This window comes from Numenius arquata, chromosome W, assembly GCF_964106895.1.
Source record: "Numenius arquata chromosome W, bNumArq3.hap1.1, whole genome shotgun sequence".
In the NCBI taxonomy this organism is placed as follows: Eukaryota; Metazoa; Chordata; class Aves; order Charadriiformes; family Scolopacidae; genus Numenius; species Numenius arquata.
The window spans coordinates 33385617-33410918 of NC_133615.1; the positions used below are offsets into that span (position 1 = coordinate 33385617).

The 25302-nt window shown below is 46.4% G+C and overlaps 1 protein-coding gene across 1 annotated transcript in view; it reads left to right on the forward strand.

The window, feature by feature from the left end:
* The first annotated feature begins 1073 nt into the window (after positions 1–1073).
* The window catches only part of LOC141476623 (E3 ubiquitin-protein ligase UHRF2-like), a 187531-nt gene continuing 163302 nt past the window's right edge, over positions 1074–25302 (forward strand). Inside the window, exon 1 of the mRNA XM_074165397.1 lies at positions 1074–1623. Within this exon, the coding sequence (XP_074021498.1) occupies positions 1471–1623 (153 nt within the window). The 5' untranslated portion in view covers positions 1074–1470. The remainder of the gene's footprint in view (positions 1624–25302) is intronic.

Consider the following 25302-nt stretch of genomic DNA (forward strand, 5'->3'; position numbering starts at 1 on the left):
TTCAGCTGCCTTTGTAGGTGCTTAATACTCAAAAATCAGGCCTTAAAAGTAACTCAACCAAGGCCACAATGGGAATTATGTCAGAGCTAATTAATATACAGGGATCTTTCATATCATCCTGATACAAAAAAAGTCACAAAAGCACATCTCTATCATCTGGAACCTGTCAGTTCGTTATCTCAGTCTGTAAAGTTTTACTACTCAGGCAACAAAGCTGCCGTGAACTCTGCCCAAAAACGTAGGCTTCAATGCTCCCAGGTATAATAGCATCACAAAGACCTATATCCATAAGTTGAATCTCACTGGGTACTGCATCAGATATGTTTTTACATATACCACTTTACCAGTATACATGAAAAGTCCAGACTTTTTCAATGTTAATCCGAGTTTTAGCAAATAAATCCCACACAGCTGATCTGTGTTAAAAAAGGAGGCTTGATGTTTTTGTCCTGGCCCACACTTGCACTTTTCTAATATGATAAAAGCAGACAGATCTATTCTGGATTTATTAGGCAGAGCTAAATCTGGCTGAATTTAAGTTTTGATGGCACTTTTACGCTGGGAAATATTGGGGCCTGGATTTCATCAGTGGATACAAAGCAGTTTTACTTGCTTTTTATTTATGCCATGCCAGGTTCATGGTTTTGTGTCACTGTGACACCTGACATGCTGGGTCCTGACTCTGTGTGTGTGTCTGAAAGGGAAAGGTGGAAGCACAGAGTCACTTCCCATGTCATAATTTGCAGGCCTGAGACTAGAAATGCTTTGCCCTGTGAGGGAACGAGAAGACACTCCCGCTTGGCTCCCATAGGAACGATAATGGCCGCTTCTCTACGCCCACACTAAGCTGTCACACACACCCACACCAAGTCCTTGATACAACTACCGAGCAGGAGGAAAAAAGATGCCAGCCTAAGAATTCTCAAAGGGCGGAGCGGGGCTGGGCTGGGCGTGGCTTTGTATAAAGCCGAATGCGGAAGGAGAGGTGATGATGCTATCTTTCCCCCCCTCCCCCATGTTGTCTCTTTATGGCTGAGGGCTCTCGCGAGATTACTATTGGCGCCGTGACCTCTGTACGAGAGCGGTAGCGGCTAGTAAATACTTTCTGAGGATTGGTGATGGTTCCTGGTGGCGTTCGTTAGACCTTCTTGTGGCGGTTCTCGCCAGACTTTGCCTCGTTGTGTGCTGGCTTGGAGAGCTTACGGTTCTGTTTGTGTGATTACGGGGTACACCTGGGGAGTAGATGAGGATTGAGTCAGGTCTCCTTTATCTCTCTGCGTCCTTCTGAGTAAGGCCTGCGGGCAGGGAGTCTCGTGCCTGTTCAGCGGTATTCAAAAAACCTGCTTCCATTGAGCTAAACAAAGAAGTGAGTGAAACGCCTGTTCTGTCTTCCGTTACCACGCATTTGGAGAACAAGATCTCCCTTTCACTGTGGGTGGCTGAGCACACCGTGGGTGGAAGGTGCGCACCATGTGGATCCAAGTTCGTACCATAGATGGCACTGAGACCCATACTATTGATGATCTGAGCCGTCTCACCAAGATCGAATGTTTGCGGGAGAAGATTCAGAAGACCTTCTGTGTGAGCCCTGACCGCCAGCGCCTCTTCTACCGCGGCAAGCAGGTGAGGTTGAGACCTGGTGGGTAGGGGTGGAGTGGAGCTTCTCTTTTATGTCATTTTCCCTTTCTTATGTTCTGCCCTCTGTGACCGGATGCAAAGCTCCTCGTTCCCTCCCATACTGGGATCTCTGGCTTTTGTTTTCTCTCCTTTCGCTGAGCCTAGGAGGTGGTGAGGGGTAAGGAGGGAAGGCAAGCTGCCCGGCATGACAAAAGGTTCTGAGCCCAACTCTGGTTTCTTTCTATACTTTTCCTTTCCACTCCCCGCAGTAGTGAGCGGGTACTAAGGAGGTCCCTTTGTGCTTTTTTTTTTTCTTCATCCAAACCGAGGGAGACTCCTTCAGTTTATCGCACTGAAGTGACAGAGCAGACAGTGGGGTGTGAGGGGGAGAAAATTCCCTGCTTTATTTTTTGGACCAGGCAAGAGAAATGCAGGTGTTTTCATTGGGTTCCTGCCCTCTCGGTGCCCCATCTGGGTACAAGGAAAACATTTTTTGTGTGTGTATTGCAAATGGCTTCCAAGGCCTAGGTGCCACATCATAGACTAAGGGTTTTCGGGGACTGTGGATTCTGAACTCCTTCCATCCACCAGAAGAGGAGAGAGAGGACGCGTTAGAATCCTTCCTGGAGGTGGTTATGCGACTGGGCGGGGGGGGGCGGGCGGGCGCGCGCGCAACGGCAGCCTGCATCGCCTCGCGCTCCCTGGTTCCCTTGTATTGAAGCTGCGCGTGAGTTTAGCGTTATGGTCCTTTTAGATGCTGCTAACAGCTTTGTACAGAGAAGCGTGTCAATTGTAGCTGATATCTCAAGAAGTGCTTAATCTGCACCTGGCTCTAGTGGTATTGAGGCCTACTGATTAAGAGTTTTTCTGTGAATTAATACTTTCTCCCCTCATCAGTGGAGAGAGGATCTCTTTATCCAAGAGAGATTGTTTCAAGCTGTATTTTGGCTGATGAAAGGTGTAACTTCTTTTAAGCTGCTTTACGTAAATGAGGTATGTAATAGAGCTTGAATATTAGAATGAGGCATAAATGTTACATGAGGGGGGGAAAAAAAGTATCAGATGTGTTGTATTTTTAGGGAGCTTGACTCTTAAGATGGGACTTGTTACTACAAATGAGCATGGCAATACTAGCTTAAGCTGAGCACCGTAAGATGGGGCAAGATTTCTGTCCTGTAACAGATAAAGCATATACCTGTATGAACAGGAGCAACCATGAGAAATAACAGTTTACTATCACCAAGAGGTGATCATTCATGACTAGAGTGTGAACTTGCAATCTGAAATGTACTTAAAGCCAAAAGGAAACAAATAGGTTTTGTATCACACTGGCTGTGTTTTGAGCACTCTTGTTACTGCTCCACAAGACAGATGGGAGCCAGGTTTTGTGAGGGCATGTCAAAGCAGATGACTGCAGACAAACCCATGCTGCTCTGACAAAGCAGGATGCAAACAGCATTGGTCTTGAAGTTGTTGTTTACTTTTGTGTTATATCTGAGTCAGCATATGTATGTGTTTGTGTATTGTTAAAGATCTCATCACAGATCAATAATGGGAGTGTTTAGAAGACTGATAAGTCAGTTTAAAGCAAAGTTTGTCTAGGTTGATGTACATTAACAACACATTCTGTGGTAATGTCTAACATATTACTACATATTCAAATAGGCAATTTTTAACTATATGCTGTTGGCTTCATGTACTTGCAACTGAATTATATGTACAATATGATTGTTAATCTTCAGTGGTCTTAGTCATGAGGTGATCAGGCTCCAGAGCTCTGACAAGGGAAGCTGGAACAGAAGTAGGTGACTTGTCTGTCTTACCCCCTCCCCTCAATTTCAGATCTTGCACTTCTGTAGGATGTTCTTAGCCTTTGGCCTCTGTCCCTGGACTACATACTGCACAGTGCTGGGGGGAAGGGGGTGGGGAGGGGCAGCAGGGGACTTTACCAGTAGTAGACACCTAATGCCAAGCTCTGGTTCACACAGCTAGTTGCCATACCAAGTTGATAACAAGCCTGTGTGATCTTGCACAGTTAACATAAGGCATGTGGTCTGTTACTATCAATGCAATACTGTTCTTCCTGGGCACAATAATGCTTATGTTTACCAATTATGCTATATCGTTATGCTTAAGTTTAAGTTTAAAAGAAGGTGATATTAATTATCCTGCTTAGTGTACTTCTACTTCTGTGAGTGCACCAGGTCTCTGCTCTGGCTATTTGTGGAAAACAGTTTACCTGAGAAGCAGAGAAAACGAATCTGTAGTGGGTTGTGATTCTCAAAGTAGTCTGTCAGAGGTCAGACTAATTAGAGTATCTGTATTTCAGCCATTATATTAGTATAGTGTGTCTTAATTTAAAAAGTGGAACAAGATGATTGTCGGGGTTTCGGCTGAATTTACCAAAACCGGACTGACAGATGGCCCTTCCCCCCCCTAAAAGAGGAGAGAGGAGGAGAAAGAGATAAGGAGATTCAGAAGTTTAGAATGAACTAAACTACTTTAATGAAGAATTAATATTAAAATAAAAATAAAGAAGAAAATAATGAAATAGATACAATATATACAAAACCGTATCAAGCTCCCAGGATGACAGTCACATCACCGGCAGGCACTGGGGAAGTCCCAGACTGGACTCAGTGACGAATGGGAACTGGATTCCAGCTCTGGAGTCAGGAACACACAGATCGGGATCAAAGGCAGATGAACAGACAGAGTCCTCTCTGGACGTCAGCCATCGCAGGAAGGGGGTTGACCCTTTGATCCCTCAGCCTTTATACTGAGCATGGGGCAGATGGGATGGAATACCCCTGTTGGTCAGGTTTGGGTCACCTGTCCTGTCCGCTCCTCCCCACTGATGTGACCCCTCTACGTTTTTTCCATTTCCGACCGTCTAAGGGGGCAAATAACGAAATTGGCTGACCTTGGTTGTTATAGCAATAAGTATAAGCACGGGCCTCCCTGCATATCATTCCTTGGCATGGAGCAGAAACATTGGGCTTATCATTCTGAGACCGAGCAGTTTTCTCCACAATATGCCGTTAATTTCAGAGTTAGAGGAGGCCTAGCTAGGATGTAAAGTTACAGAACAGAAAATTGGTTCTGTTTTACTTCAAACCGGGACATTCCACCCCTTATTCCATACCATTTGCATCATGTTTAGATTACAACTACTATCATCTATAAAATCTATACATATATATATAGATATATGTAAATGACTCAGTTATAATTTATCTCTATATACAGAAGTTTAAGTCCATTTCACAGCAGATCAGGTTCTCAGGGTAGGAAAGACAGTGTCAAATTCATTGTGGTTCGTGCCCATGGGTAACATGTCCATCTCGGAGAAGTTTTACTAGACGCCACTTGATCAATCCGGCTAGGTTTCATCATTGCAGTGTCATCCTGAAAAACACTTATAGAACACTGTTAGTATTATAAACAACTAACATCATACTCGGAATTAAGTATTCTCACCCAGGGTCAAATTCCCTTGAGGTACACATTGAACTTCTCCATTCTTCAGCATCACCCACCAAGTACATCCAGGTCCTTGAGCAAAAACAGTCCCACAAATGGGTTTGCCTTTGCCCGAGGCAGGAAAAACCCATACAGTTTTCCCTAGCATATTCCTTTCATGCACCACGGGGACTTTATCCCCTTCTACAATATGTAAAAGGTCTGGTTGAGCAGGACCACCTCGATTGATGGATCCCCTGGTATTAACTAACCAAGTAGCTTGAGCTAAATGCTTGTCCCAATTTTTAAAGGATCCACCACCCATCGCTTTTAGGGTAGTTTTTAACAATCCATTGTATCGTTCAATTTTTCCAGAAGCTGGTGCATGATAGGGAATATGATATATCCACTCAATACCATGTTCTTTTGCCCAGCTACTTATAAGATTGTTTTTGAAATGAGTTCCATTGTCAGACTCAATTCTTTCTGGAGTACCATGTCGCCACAAGACTTGCTTTTCAAGGCCTAGGATGGTATTCCGGGCAGTGGCATGGGGCACGGCATAGGTTTCCAACCATCCGGTGCTTCCTTCCACCATTGTAAGCATGTAACGCTTACCCTGGCGGGTTTGAGGGAGTATGATATAATTGACTTGCCAAGCCTCCCCATACTTGTATTTCAACCACCGACCTCCATGCCACAAAGGTTTTAACCTTTTAGCTTGCTTGATTTCGGCACATGTTTCACAATCGTGGATAACCTGTGCAATAGCGTCCATGGTTAAATCCACCCCTCGGTCACGAGCCCATTTGTACGTTGCATCTCTTCCTTGATGACCTGAAGTGTCATGGGCCCATCGAGCTAAGAACAATTCACCTTTATGTTCCCAGTCTAAATCTGTCTGGAAAAGCTGCTCGGTCCACTTGCTGATTATTCTGATGTTCCTCAGTGGCGCGACTCATAGGTACGTGGGCATCTACATGACGTACTTTCACGATTAGTTTCTCTAGCCGGTCAGCAATATCTTGCCATAATTCAGCAGCCCAAATGGGTTTACCTCTACGCTGCCAGTTGCTCTGCTTCCATTGTTTTAACCATCCCCACAGAGCATTTGCCACCATCCATGAGTCAGTATAAAGATAAAGTATTGGCCACTTTTCTCGCTCAGCAATGTCTAGGGCCATCTGGATAGCTTTTACCTCTGCAAATTGACTTGATTCACCTTCCCCTTCAGTAGCTTCTGCAACTCGTCGTGTAGGACTCCATACAGCAGCTTTCCATCTTCGATGCTTTCCTACAATACGACAAGATCCATCAGTGAACAACACATACTGTTTCTCATTATCTGAGAGTTCATTATATGGCGGGGCTTCCTCAGCACGTGTTACCACCTCCTCTGGTGGCATTGTGAAATCTCCGCCTTCGGGCCAGTTTGTGATCACTTCTACAGTTCCTGGACGATTTGGATTTCCTATTCGAGCTCGCTGTGTGATTAAGGCAATCCACTTACTCCAGGTAGCATCGGTGGCATGATGAGTAGAAGGAACTTTACCTTTGAACATCCAACCTAACACTGGCAATCGGGGCGCCAGGAGGAGCTGTACTTCAGTACCAATTACTTCTGAAGCAGCTCTAACTCCTTCATACGCTGCCAAGATTTCTTTCTCAGTCAGAGTATAGTTGGCCTCGGAGCCTTTATAGCCTCGACTCCAAAATCCCAGGGGTCGACCTCGAGTCTCCCCTGGTCCTTTCTGCCATAGGCTCCAGGTAGGGCCATTATCTCCAGCTGCAGTATACAGCACATTTTTAATGTCCTGTCCTCTTCGGACTGGTCCAAGTGCTACTGCACGCACAATCTCTTGTTTAATTTGTTCAAAGGCTTGTCGTTGCTCAGGACCCCACGTAAACTCATTTTTCTTTCGAGTCACTTCATAGAGAGGTTTCACAATCTGACTATAACCTGGAATATGCATTCTCCAGAATCCCACAACGCCTAAGAAGGCTTGTGTTTCCTTTTTGTTAGTAGGTGGGGACATAGCTGTTATTTTGTTAATCGCCTCCATTGGGATCTGGCGACGACCATCTTGCCATTTAATTCCCAAGAATTGGATGTTTCGTGCAGGTCCCTTGACCTTACCTCTTTTCACAGCAAAACCTGCTTTCAGAAGAATCTCAATTACTTTCTTACCTTTCTTGAAAACTTCTTTTGCTGTATTACCCCACACAATGGATGTCATCAATGTATTGCAGGTGTTCTGGAGCTCCACCCTTCTCCAGTGCAGTCTGGATCAGTCCATGGCAAATAGTAGGGCTGTGTTTCCACCCCTGGGGCAGTCGATTCCAGGTATACTGGACACCCCTCCAGGTGAAAGCAAACTGTGGCCTGCACTCTGCTGCTAAAGGAATAGAGAAAAAGGCATTAGCAATGTCAATTGTAGCATACCACTTGGCTGTCTTCGACTCCAGTTCATATTGCAGTTCTAGCATGTCTGGCACAGCAGCACTCAGTGGTGGTGTGACTTCATTCAGGCCACGGTAGTCTACTGTTAGACGCCAGTCACCATCAGACTTGCACACTGGCCATATCGGGCTGTTAAAGGGTGAGCGAGTCTTGCTGATCACTCCTTGGGTCTCCAGCCAACGAATCAGGTTCTGAATGGGAATCAGGGAGTCTCGGTTCGTGCGATACTGTCGTCGATGCACCGTGGAAGTAGCAAGTGGTACCTGCTGTTCTTTAACCCTCAGCAGTCCCACCACAGAAGGGTCATCTGAAAGGCCAGGTAAGGTAGACAGCTGTGTAACACCCTCAGTCTCTACAGCTGCTATACCAAAAGCCCACCGATACCCTTTCGGGTCTTTGAAATACCCTCTCTTGAGGTAGTCTATGCCAAGGATGCACGGAGCATCTGGGCCAGTCACAATAGGATGCTTTTCCCATTTATTCTTATTCAAGCTCACTTCGGCCTCCAGTACAGTCAGTTCTTGAGATCCTCCTGTCACTCCTGCAATAGTGACTGATTCTGTCCCTCTATGATTCGATGGCATTAGGGTACACTGTGCACCAGTGTCCACCAGGGCTCTATACTTTCGTGGCTCTAATGTGCCAGGCCATCGAATCCACACAGTCGAGTAAACTCGGTTATCCCTCTCCTCCTCCTGGCTGGAGGCAGGGCAACCCTAATGCTGAGGACAGCATCTCCAATTGCAAGGTGAGTTCCTGTCTGGACAGGGGCAGTGCATATTCTGAACTGGAGCAGCCATATTCATGTAACCATCCTTTCTTCTGTTTGCTTTACCTTGCAACTCAAGCACTCGTGACTGTAGGGCTGAAGTAGGTTTTTTATCCCATCTCCTCATGTCCTCTCCATAATTGCAGAGGCAAAGCCACAGGAAACCTCGGAGCGAGTCCTGTTTCCCTTTGGTTGGTCTCATAGGAGGGCGTTTTTTCTTAATGGCTGCAACACTGCTCTTAACTGCAGCTTGGGTCTGAGCAGGCACCTCAGTCTGAGCTGCAACTTGGATGTGAGCAGGAGCTTGAGCCTGAGCTGCAACTTGAGCCTGAGCTGGAGAAGAGTAGGATTCTTTCCCAATCTCAGCAAGTTTTTCAAGCAGTTTGTGAAAAATTGTCTCGTTTTGCTCAACTATTGCCTTGGTCATTTTCTCCATTGTCTCATTCTGTGTCTTATTTTGTTCAGCCACTTTCTTAGTCAGGTTTTCTATTGCTGCAACACCGATGGGACGAGAGAGACTATCTTCATACTGTCGCACCCTATCAGCAACCTCATTTACAGTTGGTGTGTCAGTATCAGATGCTCCCCAGACCATTGTTGACAAAGTGTGGGAATACAGTGATGGTGCACTCTGCACAAACTTTTTCAACAAAGGTCGTTGACATGGCATTTCATCAGGATTTATAGTCACTTGCCAATCACCATAAATCACTTCTCGAATTGCCAGTTCTCTCAGGTATTTAATACCTTTCTCCATGCTGGTCCATTGCCTTGGACGGCATTGGATATCATCCTTAAAGTGATATCTGCTCTTTACAGCTGATGACAATCGCCTCCAGAGACTGAGAACGTCTGCCCTATTCCCAATCGCTTTATCAATACCTCCCTCTTTGGCCAGATTTCCCAGCTGGCTGGCTTCTCTACCATTTAAGTCTATGGAATTAGCTCCACTGTCCCAGCATCGGAGCAACCAAGAGAGAAGTGGCTCCCCATCATGACGAGTAAAATCCTTCCTTAGATTTCGCAAATCCTTTAAGGACAAAGAGTTAATAATTACATCTACATCTGAGGCATCATCCTGTATCGAGGCTGGCTGAGAAGGACCCTCTCCCCTATCTACCTGAGAAGGAGCCCCCCAACTGGTTGACTGTGTTGTAAGGGCGTGCTTTTCTTTATCCCCATCAGAAGGACCGTGTCCTGGGTCTTCATCAGAGGAGCCTTCTCCCTTGCTGTCTGGCTTGGGGAGGTCTTTGTCGTAAGGGGCAGGGGACCGAGCCGACCTCTTTTTCTGCTTCCTGGTCACCGGAGCAAATTGTGCCGGTTCTGCTGGCGCTGGGGGAGTGGCAGTGCTCGGTTTGGGAGCTGGAGCAGTGACAGTGCTGGCTGTCGGGGCCGGAGCAGCCGGTGGGGGGGCGACCGCTGCCGCTGGGGCCGGTGTCGGCGGGGCCAGGGGCGTGGTTTTCGCCGGTGCCGGAGCCTTGGCTTGTGCCGGTGGCTGTGGGGGAGCAGCTGGTGCCGTTGGCACCGGTGTCGGCGTGGCCTTGGCCGGTGCCGCTGGCTTGGCTTGGGCCAGGGCCGGGGCTGGTTCTGTTTGTGTCTGCACTGAGACTCTCGCTGGGGCTGGGGGAGCAACTGTTTGTGTTCCTGCTGTGACTGTCGCTGGGGCTGGGGGAGTAACTGTTTGTGTCTCCGTTGTCTGAGTAGCGAGGTTGCCTATCACACAATGCTCATTCTGATACTCCTCAAATCTAATAACATCTAACGCCTGCAGCACATTCAGTGTCATAAGTATCAAAATCAGGCCCACATGACAGAGACAATCATAACAATCATTCTCTGTCCAGCCCGAAGGTTTTCCACCCCTTAGTTCAATTGGTAACATTTTGAAATAATCACGAGCAGGCAAAGTAAACTTTCCCCAGGTAAAATCAAAAGTGTAATTAGCAGCAGGATCTATTATATGATGTCCGAAACATGAAGATACCCTACCAATTGCAAATCTCAGATTATACACCTGAGCACCAGCCCACACCAACAAAGCACGCCTAGGCCACCGCATCCAAACACAGAACCGATATAAACTTATCTCAATACAAGTCAATATGTCCAACCAGTTAAGCACCACTACATCAATCAACTTCATACAAAAGTCTCTAAAAATATCATATACCATATTCTGTAGGTACAACATGGTGAAAGCCGTCGGTTCTCCCTGAGCAAACTGGAATTCAAACTATTCAGGCAATCTTAACAGACCACAGTCGTCGAGCCCCACGTTGGGCGCCAATAAATCTGTCGTGGTTTCGGCTGAATTTACCAAAACCGGACTGACAGATGGCCCTTCCCTCCCCTTCCCCCCCTAAAAGAGGAGAGAGGAGGAGAAAGAGATAAGGAGATTCAGAAGTTTAGAATGAACTAAACTAATGAAGAATTAATATTAAAATAAAAATAAAGAAGAAAATAATGAAATAGATACAATATATACAAAACCGTATCAAGCTCCCAGGATGACAGTCACGTCACCGGCAGGCACTGGGGAAGTCCCAGACTGGACTCAGTGACGAATGGGAACTGGATTCCAGCTCTGGAGTCAGGAACACACGGATCGGGATCAAAGGCAGATGAACAGACAGAGTCCTCTCTGGACGTCGGCCATCGCAGGAAGGGGGTTGACCCTTTGATCCCTCAGCCTTTATACTGAGCATGGGGCAGATGGGATGGAATACCCCTGTTGGTCAGGTTTGGGTCACCTGTCCTGTCCACTCCTCCCCACCGATGTGACTCCTCTATGTTTTTTCCATTTCCGACCCCCTAAGGGGGCAAATAACGAAATTTGCTATAACAACCAAGGTCAGCCATAAGTATAACCAAGGGCCTCCCTGCATACCATTCCTTGGCATGGAGCAGAAACATTGGGCTTATCATTCTGAGAACAAGCAGTTTTCTCCACAATATGCCGTTAATTTCAGAGAGTTAGAGGAGGCCTAGCTAGGGTGTAAAGTTACAGAACAGAAAATTGGTTCAATTTTACTTCAAACCGGGACAATGATCTTATAGCTAAACTTGTCTGCATGGATGGGTGATAGTTTAGGGCACAGCTGGGAACATCAGTGAAGCTAGAGCTGTAGAGTCTTCATTAAGTTTCAATCATTATGTAACTACTTCATTATTTATTTTTTTTTTCGTAACCTTCATGATGAGTTCTAAAGCTTCCTTGATGATTGGGTTTGGTGGATCTAGCAGCTGATCTCACGGTACTAGTAACTAAAAGGGGGAAAATGAGAAGGACTGCTCCCATACAATTAAAACTGGATGTAGAGGAAATATTAGCAGAGCAATATGTAAACCACTGCTGTAAGACTCTCAGGGATGTGAGAGATGCACAGGTGTTGTAATTAAATGTGAGGTGAACAGAAAGCAATGTATTGTGCTAAAGAAATAAAACGTGAGGGGTTAGTGCAGAGATGGACTTAACTCTCCCCTGTACATGGTCTGGCTGGGATGGAGTTAACTTTCTTCATAGCAGGTCCATATGGTACTGTATTTCGGATTTGTGACAAAAACCAGTGTTGATAATACACTAGTATTGGCTATTGCTGAGCAGTAATTGCACACCATCAAGGCCTTCTGTTTCTCACTCTCCCCCCACATCCTGTCTAGGCTACAAGCCAAGCGGCAGGTAGTTATTTGAGTTACTCTTTTCAGAATTCTTTCTTACAAATTTGGTTCTAGTACCCTAAAATTAGAGCTGTGGTGACGGTGTTGGTAGAGGGAATACATGCTCGCACTGTAGTCCCTACGAGAGCTTGTGAAGGTGGCAAAAGGAGAGGTTTCTGTAATAGGTGAGTCTTAGGGATCATTGGTAGCTGCAGAATAGGGAAAGGAGAGGGGTGAGAACAAAATGGTTGGGACCTCAAGGTCGGACTCTGTTGATGATAGTGGAGATACCAAAAGCCCAGCGCTGAATGGTAATGGATTGTGCATATCCCTAGGAGCAAGAAATCAGGAAAAGGAGGCAGGAAACGTGCATGGATGAGCAAGGAGCTTCTGAAAAAACTCAGATGGAAGAAGGAAGTTTACAGAATGTGGAAAAAGGGACTGGCCAATTGGGAGAAGTATAGGAACGTTGTCAGAGTATGCAGGGATGCAACGAGGAAGGCTAGGGCCCACTTGGAATTAAACCTGGCAAGGGATGTCAAGGGCAATAAGAAGGGCTTCTTCAAGTACATCAGTAGAAAAAGGAAGACTAAGGAAAATGTGGGCCCGCTGCTGAATGAGGTAGGTGCCCTGGTGACAGAGGATGCAGAGAAGGTGGCATTACTGAATGCCTTCTTTGCTTCAGTCTTTACTGCTAAGGCCGGCTCTCGGGAATCCCAGACCCTGGAGATAAGACAGAGTCTGGAGAAAGGAAGACTCTCCCTTGATTGAGGAGGATCAGGTTAGAGATCATTTAGGCAAATTCGACACCCACAAATCCATGGGCCCGGATGGGATGCACCCACGAGTGCTGAGGGAGCTGGCAGATGTTAATGCTAAGCCGCTCTCCGTCATCTTTGAAAGGTCATGGAGAACAGGAGAGGTACCTGAGGACTGGAGGAAAGCTAGTGTCACACCAGTCTTCAAAAAGGTCAAGAAAGAGAACCCGGGAAACTACAGGCCGGTCAGCCTCACCTCCATCCCTGGAAAGGTGATGAAACAGCTCATCGTGGATGTCATCTCTAAACATGTAGAGGAAAAGAAGGTTATCAGGAGTGGTCAACGTGGGTTCATCAAGGGGAAATCATACTTGACCAATCTGATAGCCTTCCAGGATGGTATGACTGGCTGGGGTGGATGAGGGGAGAGCAGTGGACATTGTCTACCTTGACTTCAGCAAGGCTTTTGACACTGTCTCCCATAGCATCCTCATAGGTAAGCTTAGGAAGTGTGGGTTAGATGAATGGACAGTGAGGTGGACTGAGAACTGGCTGAATGGCAGAGCTCAGAGGGTTGTGATCAGCGGCGCAGAGTCTAGTTGGAGGCCTGTAACTAGCGGTGTTCCCCAGGGGTCAGTATTGGGTCCAGTCTTGTTCAACATATTCATCAATGACCTGGATGAGGGGACAGAGTGCACCCTCAGCAAGTTTGCTGATGATACAAAACTGGGAGGGGTGGCTGACACAGCAGAGGGCTGTGCTGCCGTTCAGCGAGACTTGGACAGATCAGAAATTTGGGCAGAGAGGAACGTAATGAAGTTCAACAAGGGCAAGTGTAGGGTCCTGCACCTAGGGAGGAATAACCCCATGCACCAGTACAGGTTAGGGGCTGACCTGCTGGAAAGCAGCTCTGCAGAGAGAGACCTGGGAGTCCTGGTGGACAACAAGTTTACCGTGAGGCAGTAATGTTCCCTTGTGGCCAAGAAGGCCAATGGTCTCCTGGGGTGCATTAAAAAGAGCGTGGCCGGCAGGTTGAGGGAGGTCATCCTCCCCCTCTACTCTGCCCTGGTGAGGCCACATCTGGAGTACCGTGTCCAATTCTGGGCTCCCCAGTTCAAGAAGGACAGGGAACTGCTGGAAAGAGTCCAGCGGAGGGCTACAAAGATGATCAAGGTAATGGAGCACCTCTCTTATGAGGAAAGGCTGAGAGACCTGGGTCTGTTTAGCCTGGAGAGGACTGAGAGGGGACCACTTCAGGGCTGACCAAAAGTTGAAGCACGTTACTAGGGGAATTTTCCAAATGCCTCTTAAGCACTGTCAGGCATGGGGCATCGACCATCTCTCTAGGAAGCCTGTTCCGGTGTTTGACCACACTCTCGGTAAAGAAATGCTTCCTAATGTCAAGTCTGAACATCCCCTGATGCAGCTTTGAACCGTTCCCACGCATCCTGTCACTGGATACCAGGGAGAAGAGCTCAGCACCTCCCTCCCCACTTCCCCTCCTCAGGAAGCTGTAGAGAGCAATGAGGTCGCCCCTCAGCCTCCTTTTCTCCAAACTAGACAAACCCAAACTCCTTAGCCACTCCTCATAGGACATGCCTTCCAGCTCTTCGGGTACCTTCACATCCTTCTTAAATTGTGGGGCCCAGTGCTGCAAACAGTACTCAAGGTGAGGCTGCTCCAACGCTAAATACAGCGGGATAATCACCTCTTTTGACCGGCTGGTTATACTGTGTTTGATACACCCCAGGATGCGGTTTGCCCTCTTGGCTGCCAGGGCACGCTGCTGACTCATATTGAGCCTGCTGTCAACCAGCACCCCCAGATCCCTTTCTGCGGGGCTGCTCTCCAGCCACTCCTCTCCCAATCTATACTTGTGCCCGGCATTACTCCATCCCAAGTGCAGAATCGGGCATTTGTTAAATCTCATGCCATTGATGATTGCCCAATGCTCCCATCTATCTAGATCCCTCTGCAAGGCCTCTTGTCCCTCCAGAGAGTCAACAGCTCCTCCCAGTTTGGTATCACCAGCAAACTTGCTAATGATGCATTCAACTCCTGCATACAGATCATTGATAAAAATATTGAACAGAACTGGCCCTTAATTGAGCCCTGAGGAACACCACTGGTGCCGGCCAGATGTAGCCCCATTCGCTACAACCCTTTGAGCTCTGCCCTTCAGCCAGTTCTTCATCCAGTGCGCTGTGAACCCCATCATGCCACAGTTGGACAACTTGTCCAGAAGGATGCTGTGAGGGACAGTATCAAAGGCCTTACTAAAATCCAGAAAAACTACATCCACAGCCTTCCCTTCATCCACTAGGTGGGTGACCTTACCGTAGAAGGAGATCAAATTAGTTAGACAGGACTTTCCCTTTGTGAACCCATGTTGAGCGTTCCTGACGATTGCATTATTCTTTAAATGCCTTTCAGTAGTACCCAGTATGATCTTCTCCATAGTTTTTCCAGGTACTGAGGTTAGACTAACAGGGCGGTAGTTTCCTGGGTCTTCCCTCATGCCCTTCTTATAAATTGGAACAACGTTGGCTAGCTTCCAGTCAGCAGGGACCTCCCCAGACTCCCAAGACCTTTGGCAGATGATCGAGAGGGGTCCTGCCGTACCATCCGCTAGCTCCTTCAGTACTCTGAGATGAATCCCAACAGGCCCCATGGACTTCTGAACATTCAGCTGATACAGCTGGTCCCTTACAATTTCAGTGTCCACAAATGGAAAGTCACTGTTCTCACACTCGTGGTCCTCCGACTCAGGGGACCGGGCAGCCCAAAGTCTATCAGTATTATTAAAGACCGAGGCAAAAAAATGCATTGAATGCCTCCGCTGCTTCTTCATCCCTATTAGTCAGGTGGCCATCTTCAACAAGTATCGGTCCAATGTTTTCCTTAGACCTCCTCTTGCTATTAACATACTTAAAAAAGCCATTCTTGTTATCTGACACAACACTGGCCAGTTTCAACTCTAATTGGGCTTTGGCCTTTTGTGTCTTCTCCCTGCTCTCCACAGCTGTGTACTTTTCCTGCGAAGCCTGACCTTGCTTCCAGAGATCATACAATTTCTTTTTCCTCTTGCGTTCCATGAGGAGTTCCCTGTTCAGCCAAGCTGGTCTTCTGCCCTGTTTGCTTGAACTTTGACTGTGGTGGGTTGATCCTGGCTGGACGCTGGCAAGCCGCTCTATCACTCCGCATCCTCAACTGGACAGGGGAGAGAAAATGTAACGAAAGGCTCATGGGTCGAGATAAGGGCAAGGAGAGATCACTCACCAATTACCGTCATGGGCAAAACAGACTTGACTTGGGGAAAAATTAAATTAAAATTTGATCAAACCAATCAAATCAGAGTAGTGTAATGAGAAAATAAAAACAAATCTTAAAACACCTTCCCCCCATTCCTGATTTCTCTACCTCCTCCCCCTTCAGTGACGCAGGGGGACAGGAAATGAGGGGTGCAGTCAGTTCATCACATATTGTCTCTGCCGTTCCTTCCTCCTCAGGGGGAGGACTCCTCACACTCTTCCCCGCACCAGCGTGGGGTCCCTCCCATGGGAGACAGTTCTCCAAAAACTTCTCCAACATGAGTCCTTCCCACAGGCTGCGGTTCTTCACAAACTGCCCCAGTGTGGGTCCTTTCCATGCGATGCAGTCCTTCAGGAACAGACTGCTGCAGCGTGGGTCCCCCATGGGGTCACAAATCCTGCCAGCAAGCCTGCTCCAGCGTGGGCTCCTCTCCCCACGGGTTCGCAGGTCCTGCCAGGAGCCTGCTCCAGCATGGCATTCCCACGGCGTCGTAGCCTCCTTTGGACGCATCCGCCTGCTCCAGTGTGGGGTCCTCCACAGGCTGCAGGTGGATATCTGCTTGACATGGTTTCAGCTGGGATAGAGTTGCCTTTCTTACTAGCAGCTGGTATAGTGCCATTTTGGATTTGGAATGGGAACAGTGTTGATAGCACACTGGTGTTTTTGGTTGTTGCTAAGCAGTCAAGGTCTTTTCTGCTCCTCACACCGGCCACCAGCGAGTAGGTTGGGAGTGCACAAAAAGTTGGGAGGAGACACAGCCAGGACAGCTGACCCCAGCTGACCAAAGGGATATTCCATGCCATACAACGTCATGCTCAGTATATAAAGCTGGGGAAGAAGAAGGAAAGAGGGGACGTTCAGAGTTACGGTGTTTGTCTTCCCAAGTAACCGTTACGTGTGATGGAGCCCTGCTTTCCTGGAGGTGGCTGAACACCCGCTTTCCGATGGGAAGCAGGGAATGAACTCCTTGTTTTGCTTTGCTTGCGTGCGTGGCTTTTGCTTTACTTATTAAACTGTCTTTATCTCAACCCACAATTTTTCTCACTTTTAATCTTCTGATTCTCTCCCCCATCCCGCCGTGGGGGGAGCGAGCAAGTGGCTGGCTGTGTGGTCTTAGTTGCCCGCTGGGGTTGAACCATGACACTGCTCCGCTGTTAACCTCCATGGGCTGCAGGGGGACAGCCTGCCTCACCATGGTCTTTACCACAGGCTGCAGGGGAATCTCTGCTCTGGCACCTCCTCTCCCTCCTTCTTCACTGACCTTGGTGTCTGCAGAGTTGTTTCACATATTCTCACTCCTCTCGCCGGCTGCAGTTGCTGTTGCACAGGTGTTTATTTTCCCCTTCTAAATATGTTATCACAGAGGCGCTACCACCATCACTGATTGGGTCAGCCTTGGCCAGCGGTGGGTCTGTCTTGGAGCCAGCTAGAATGGGCTCTATCAAACATAGGGGAAGCTTCTAGCAGCTTCTCACAGAAGCCACCCCTGTAGTCCCCTGCTACCAAAATCTTGGCACACAAGCCCATTACAATAACACAATGGGATTGCCTGATCCCGTGCTTCTAAAAGGTGGTTCCTAAAGACTGACCGGCACTCATGGACTCCTAAGCCCTCAAAAGCAGATCCTCAGGGGGCACTGATAAATAGCTCCCTGAATAGCTTAAAGTTTGCTCTCCTGAAGTCCAGAGTAGCAACTCTGCTGTCCTTTTTTCTCGTTACGCTGAAAATTTTAAACTCAGCCTTTTCATGATCACTGTGGCCAAGACAGCCACCTACCAACACATCCCCCACGAGTGCTTCGCTATTCACAAGCAGCAAGTCTAGGAGGGCATCTTTCCTAGTTGGCTCACTGAGTACTTGTGACAAGAAGTTATCACCCACAATCTTCAAGAATTTCCCAGACCTGCTCATCACAGCAGTATGATATTCCCAGTTTATGCCTGGGAAGTTGAAATCTCCCATAAGGACAAGGGCTACCGATCCAGAGATTTCTCCTAATTGCCTATAGAATAACTCATCAGCGCTTACATCCTGGCTGGGCGATGGGTAGTAGACGCCCACTGCAACATCTCCTTTTTTTTTTTTTTTTTCCTTCCCCCTAATCCTCACCCAGAGGCTCTCCACCACACCATCACTAACTGTAAGGGCTGTACAATCAAACCTCTCCCTTACGTTTAGTGCGACACCTCTCCACCTTGCCTGCCCTGCCTATCCCTCCTCAACAGCCTGTAGCCCTCCATCCCAGCACTTCAATCATGGCACTCATTCCACCAAGTCTCACTAATACCGATGGGAACGGACCAACGCTTCCAGTTCATCCTGTTTGTTTCTCATACTGCGTGCGTTGGTGTACAAGCATTTCAGATACGCTCCTGAGCCCTCCGTGCTCCCAGGAGCAGTGCAAATGTTCCCACTAGCGTTGCCACCCTCAGGCGGTGCCATGCCAACCCTTGGCTTACCTTCAGCTCTCCTGTTGGTATCCCCTTCCCCCATCGATTCTAGTTAAGTTCATTTCTGATGCTGCACAGTAAAAAGAGGCTTCCACCATAAAAATAGTGCTAGCTTTTAAAACTATATGTTTTAATCAGGTCACAGCACAGGTTTAAAAGATGAAAAGAAAGCAGCTACTACCTGGAGACAACTGCTATTAAAAACACTGTTTCTTTTTAAGAAATATTAATGTGAATGATAAATCTTAAATTAATTCCCTATCATTTATTTATTTCTGGGAATTTTAACAAGCACACACATGCTTTTTAGTATTAAAGTCCTATAACAAATAGCATAGTTTGTTAGACCCTAATGGCAAAACTCTAATCTTATCAAGGAAAGTACGACTTGGTCGCTTTCCAACATGCCGATATCATAGAACCATAGAATGGTTTGGGTTGGAAGGGACCTTAAAGATCATCAAGTTCCACCCCCCCCCGCCATGGGCAGGGACACCTCCCACCAGACCAGGTTGCTCAAAGCCTGGCCTTGTGAAATTTTTTTTTTTGTTGCAGAGCCTGGATTATGACATAGCATTATAGTCCAACAGGCTTTCAAAAACTAAACCAGATGAGTTTAATATACTGATTAGACTTAGCCCCTATCTTGCAATAAAACTTTTTGCAGAATTATGTGGAGAATCACGGAAAAAGCGAAGGTAGCATATAGCGTTGGGAGATCCAGTTTACTTCAAAATTGAAGCAGGACTTAAACTTCAGAATACTAAAGAAGATGATAGATAAAAATGAAGTAGAAATAGAGTTTATGCCCACAGTAGAAAAATCTACTGAAAACTAACTGCACACAGTATATATAAGTGTGGCTAGAAAGATAACCAATATACATTGAGAAGATTCTGATGTTGTTATCAAGCAAATGACTTAAACAAGTGTGACTTATAGCATTTCTGGTACGTAAGAGTTACTCAACACTAAGAGCTGTATTGTCTCAGATTCAGTTCTGTGCCATCTTTCTTATCCCAGTAAGAACTCTGAAAAGAATCTTTTGCGATATATTACTGATGCACTTTGAGTATTTTTATCCTTCACAGCTATTCCATCTCTGTTCTGAGATGCATCCAATGAAAAGAATCTAAAGAAAGAAGATTATTGGGCAGCACGAATAGATTAAGATCACATATCAAAACCAGGCACCCAAAATATCCCATTTTATAGACAGAAGAGAAAATAGCTACTCTCCAGAAAAGAAAAAAGAAGGTAGTTATCACTGAGTTTCTTCTGTTACTGCCTGCTCAGAGACTTAAGTTGAGAAACCTTCCTTTGGAGGAACAGATAGCTTAAAAAGGGAATCTCTCAGAATCCAGTTTTCCGGTCCCATGTGTAGAATGTTGTAAAGAAGATTTGACTTTATGTTTTCAAAAGATTCTTGATGCTTCAAGAGGCCTTTTACATACCTCTCTAATGGATGCTGCTTCCCAGTGCATATCTGAAGGTCTATTGTGAGGACAGAATTTCTTCTTCTAAAATGAATTATTTTTCAGATGGCAACAGAAAAAAATTCCTAGAAATCATGCAAATTCTAGAATGGAACATCCAACTGCCAAACAATCAGGCTTTTGAAAGTGAATTGGTTTTTTTTTTTTTATAAATCTTCCATCAGCTCTGAACTACATGTCTTCCAGGAGTTTATTAAGAAATTTAACAAAAACAAAGCACGCTTGGGAGCCCTTCTCTTCTCTCATTTGTGCTTGACTTCTGAACTTCCAGACCACAGGAGAACTGTAAAGAAACAACGTTCATCCTTATTACTCCATGCTTTTCTCTGGATGCCAAGTTAGTCCTGAAGTCATTATATGAGAAGTTGTAGTCATTTTTTACCTTCCTCTCTTCCAGCACAGACATGCATCTGATCTCAGATATTATTATCAATTTAAGAAAAAAGTTCCTGATTTACAAAAAAAGGAAAAATTCAAAGTGACGTGGTTTAAGGAAAGTATAATTGTAACATTTTCTTTAGAAAAAAACCCACATGTAACCTTTTAACCATTCACCTCATGAACTTAAAAAGCCAATCTACTTGAAAAATCAAGACATTCATCTGGTTTTAGTCTAAATCAATACCTCTGTTATCTAGAAGCTGGATCAAGGATAAAAAACAAGGATGTTCTTATGTACTGCAAAAACCACACTGTTTACATGACTTCTCTCTATTTATTCTACAAATTTTAGCAATGGGGTGCTCTAACTTTATAGATATGAGCGCAAAAAGTGTGTCAGCTGAATATATCTTTCCCCTCTAGGTCTCACAATTTCTGCCCAACATGCAGGAAGTCTCATTATTAAAAGACTACCAGGTGCAGAGGCTTTTACAGTTGTTACCACTCACCTTAAGCCTGGTCAAAGGAATCCTTTCAATAGGCTAAGACACACCAATATTTATATTCAATGGGACATGGGAGGGAAGCAGCTAGCATTCATATTTGTCCATACCCAACATCACAGACTGAACATCCAGATACTTTTTTATAAGTGGAACACCATTTGTCACAAGCCTTTGAGACTCAGTCTAACTCACACTTTTGGAATCCTTTCTAAGTACATTAAGCACTATAATGCCGTTCCTCATTGCATCGTGTAAGGAATAAATTGTAATTTTATAGTAAACTTTTTACCTCAGATATATCCAATACTGTAATTCCACAAAAAATAGTATATTTTCCATGTTATGACCTCCACCATCTAGACTATTTCTCTCCTTCCCTTTCACTTGTCCCAAATAACAAACCAAAATAAGCATAGAGAAAATAGATTCAATTTAGGTAGTGCTACTTACTCCATGTCAAATTTCATCCTATATTTAAGCATGTTATTTATATGAATGACCACAATGTTAAATTAAAACCTACACTCTCAAATATACAAGATGAGTATGTAACTAAGGCAGCAGAAAATGGGAATATGCAGGGATATGTAAAACAAGCTAAAACAAGAGAAAAAACCCATACTCTTAAAAAGGCTCAAGAACTAAGAAAATACTGTAAAACTTTTCAGTTTTCTCACTTTCACTAAAGAATCTGTGTCAGTAAAACCTGAATTAAAAAATATTGCTAGATACAACTATGTTTAGTAAGGGTGTTTTCTTATTTATTGACTTTCTTTTAAAATCCTATGGTGATCCTCAAGAGACAAGAGAAGTTACATGCAGTAATTGTGCAGCATCAAGGCCTTCTGTTTCTCACTCTGCCCCCACAGCAAGCAGGCTAAGTGTGTGCAAGCAGTTGGGAAGAGACACTGCTGGGACAGCTGACCTGAACTGACCAAAGGGATATTCCATGCCATGTGACATCGTACTCAGCAATAAAAGCTCAGGGAAAGAGGAGGAAGGGGGGGGACGGACATTTGTGGTTGCGATGTTTGTCTTCCCAAGCAACCGTTATGTGTGCTGAGGCCCTGCTTTCCAAGAAGTGGCTGGATATCTGCCTGCTGATGGGAATTAGTGAAGGAATTCCTCTTTCTGCTTGGCTCGCACGCGCAGCTTTTGCTTCACCTTTTAAACTGTATCTCGATGCATAAGTTTTCTTGCCTTCCTTCTACTTTCTCCCTGTCCTGTGGGAGAGGGGAGTAAGCGAGCGGCTGTGTGGGTAACTTGGCTGCTGGCCAGGGTCAACCCACTATACTCCCTGTGACAATACAGGCTGCGGAGTGACTGGCTGGGTAGCGGCTCTGCAGAAAAGGACCTGGGGGTCCTGGTAGACAGCAAGCTGAACACGAGCCAGCAGTGCGCCCTGGCAGCAAAGGTGGCCAGCAGCACCCTGGGCTGCATCAACAAGAGCATAGGCAATAGATTGAGGGAAGTGACTATTTCTCTTTACTCGGCACTTGTTAGATCATATCTGGAATACTATGCCTGATTTAGGTCCCTCAATGCAAGGAAGATGTTGACAAGCTGGCGTTAGCCCAGTGGAGGGCTAGCAAGATGGCTGTCAAGATGTGCTCTGTGAGGAGAGGCTGGGGGACTGGGCTTGTTCAGTCAGGCGAAGGAAAAGCTTGGCAGGGGGATGGTGGTGGTGGCAGCTAATAGCAGCCTTTCAGTACCTACAAGGAGGTTGGTAGGACCTCTTAGCATGATCTTCCCCCCCCTCCCCCAAGAAAAACACACAGTCATGCTCCAGAATAAATAAAGCTGATTAAGGCTCTCGACTACAGCGGTGCGAGATATATTATGTCAGACAACATTCAATTTCCTCTTGAATGTTTGAATGAATGTTTGATTTCACCACCACCACCACCACCACCCCCTTTTTCTGCGTATCAGAAAATACAGCTGGGTATCAAACGATCTTTGCCGTAACACGGAGTCTCGGAAACAAAGCGTAGGTCTACTCCATGTTCCCAACCCCATCTCAAAACATTACAACAGACTTGTCCTTCAGCTGTAGCCTTCCTGGTGGATGGTTTTTCTAGACTGGATAATAAAACAAGCAGTGAAGGAGAACCAGTCTAGATACTGAGATGATCTCAGTGAGGATTTGAGCAGCTGTCAATCTGTGTCAAGCAAACCCCATAGTCTTCTCCGTAATGCAAGAAAGACGTTTTGATGGCTTTATGGGCACCAGGCTTATGGTCTCCATCTGCAGAGACATGCGGTTTCCCAAAGCGGAAAAAGAAACTGCTTCCATCTCTGGCAGGAATGCTCCTGTTGTGGGCAAGGAGCCTAAAGCCCTTCAGCCAGGGTGAAATCATCTGCTGTAGGAGATAGAAGGGAGGAGAAAAGAGCTACTTTATTGAAGAACACAGTAAGAAAAGGCTTGATAAGAAAAGGCTGTCAAGCATCCGGGAACAGCAACCATGCACGGAAGAAATAGGAACTAATAGCAGAATATGAACCTCAAAGAAAAAGCACAAAGAGATGGCAAATAGGATAAGAACATCTGGAACTGGGAACTGAAGGACGCACAGTACACACTACCCTATTTATCAATGTATTCTTCCTCCCTTGTGTTTGATACGTGTGCTCTACAGAGACCAAAAAGGCAAAAAGACTAATGTCTGAAGCCAGTATTATGAGTGCATGCACAACCACCCACCGTGTGAACGTGCGTGTTAATTACCATTCAAAGAACAAAGAAGTGGGATGTTGAAAGGTAAATACAAAGTGTCACAAATGATGCCCTGTGTTTTGTCATATGTAGGCCGTTAACTTTTACCGAAGTCTCTGTTAGCTGATAAATGCATAGATCTTGCTTGCTAGGAAGTTTTAAAATAACTTTTCTCCCCGTAAGCTCAAACTTTTAACATTTCAGTCCAATCAAGTGAATCACAGAATCACAGGATGATGTGGGGTTGGAAGGGACCTCTGGAGATCATCTAGTCCAACCCCCCTGCCAGAGCAGGTCCGCCTAGAGCAGGCTGCACAGGAACGTGTCCAGGCGGGTTTTGAATGTCTCCAGACGCGGAGACTCCACCACCTCTCTGGGCAGCCTGTTCCAGTGTCCTGCCACCCTCAAAGTGAAGAAGTTCCTCCTCATGTTTAGATGGAACTTCCTGTGTTCAGGTTTGTGCCCGTTACCTCTTGTCCTGTCACTGGGCACCACTGAAAAAAGACTGGGCCCATCCTCTTGACACCCACCCTTTAAGTATTTATAGCCATTGATCAGATCCCCCCCTCAGTCTTCTCTTCTCCGGACTAAAAAGACCCAACTCCCTCAGCCTTTCCTCATAAGAGAGATGTTCTAGCCCCCTAATAATCTTTGTAGCCCTTTGCTGCACCCTCTCCAGCAGTTCCCTGTCCTTCTTGAACTGGGGAGCCCAGAACTGGACACAGTACTCCAGATGGGGCCTCACCAGGGCAGAGTAGAGGGGGAGGATAACCTCCCTCGACCTGCTGGCCGCACTCTTCCTGATGCACCCCAGGATGCCATTGGCCTTCTTGGTCACAAGGGCACATTGCTGGCTCATGGTCATCCTGTTGTCCACCAGGACTCCCAGGTTTTTTTCCTCAGAGCTGCTCTCCAGCAGGTCAGCCCCCAACCTGTCCTGGCGCAGGGGGTTATTCCTCCCCAGGTGCAGCACCCTACACTTGCCCTTGTTGAAGTACATCAGGTTCCTCTCTGCCCAACTCTCCAGCCTGTCCAGGTCTCGCTGTATGTTGGCACAGCCTTCTGGTGTGTCAGCCACCCCTCCCAGTTTTGTGTCATCAGGAAACTTGCTTCATCCAGGTCATTGATGAATATATTGAAGAGGACTGGACCCAGTACTGACCCCTGGGGAACACCACTTGTTACGGGCCTCCAACTAGATTCTGTGCCACTAATCACAACCCTCTGAGCTCTGTCTTTCAGCCAGTTTTCAATCCACCTCACTGTCCATTCATCTAACCCATACTTCCTAAGCTTACCTATGAGGATGCTGTGGGAGACGGTGTCGAAAGCCTTGCTGAAGTCAAGGTAGATGACATCCACCGCCCTCCCCTCGTCTATCCAGGCTGAAGAAGGTAACTTAGAGGATAGGGGGCTGTGGGAACAAGTTCCTGCCCGACGAAGCAGGCGCGTCTCCCCCTTAACTCCCCCACCTCCCCAGGTACCTTTAAAAAACAAATATGAGGCTCTGCAAAGGGAACCCAATCATGACGGGAAGGGTAATTCACTGTCTACAAAGGTGTCGCCAGGGTTAAGTCATACTAAACCCAGCATTAAAACATGCTCAGGTCAGAAAAAAAGACGGGTCATTGTTATAGGCGACTCCATCCTGAAGGGACCGGAAAGCCCGATATGCAGACCTGACCCGCTTCTCAGGGAGGCCTGCTGCCTCCCTGG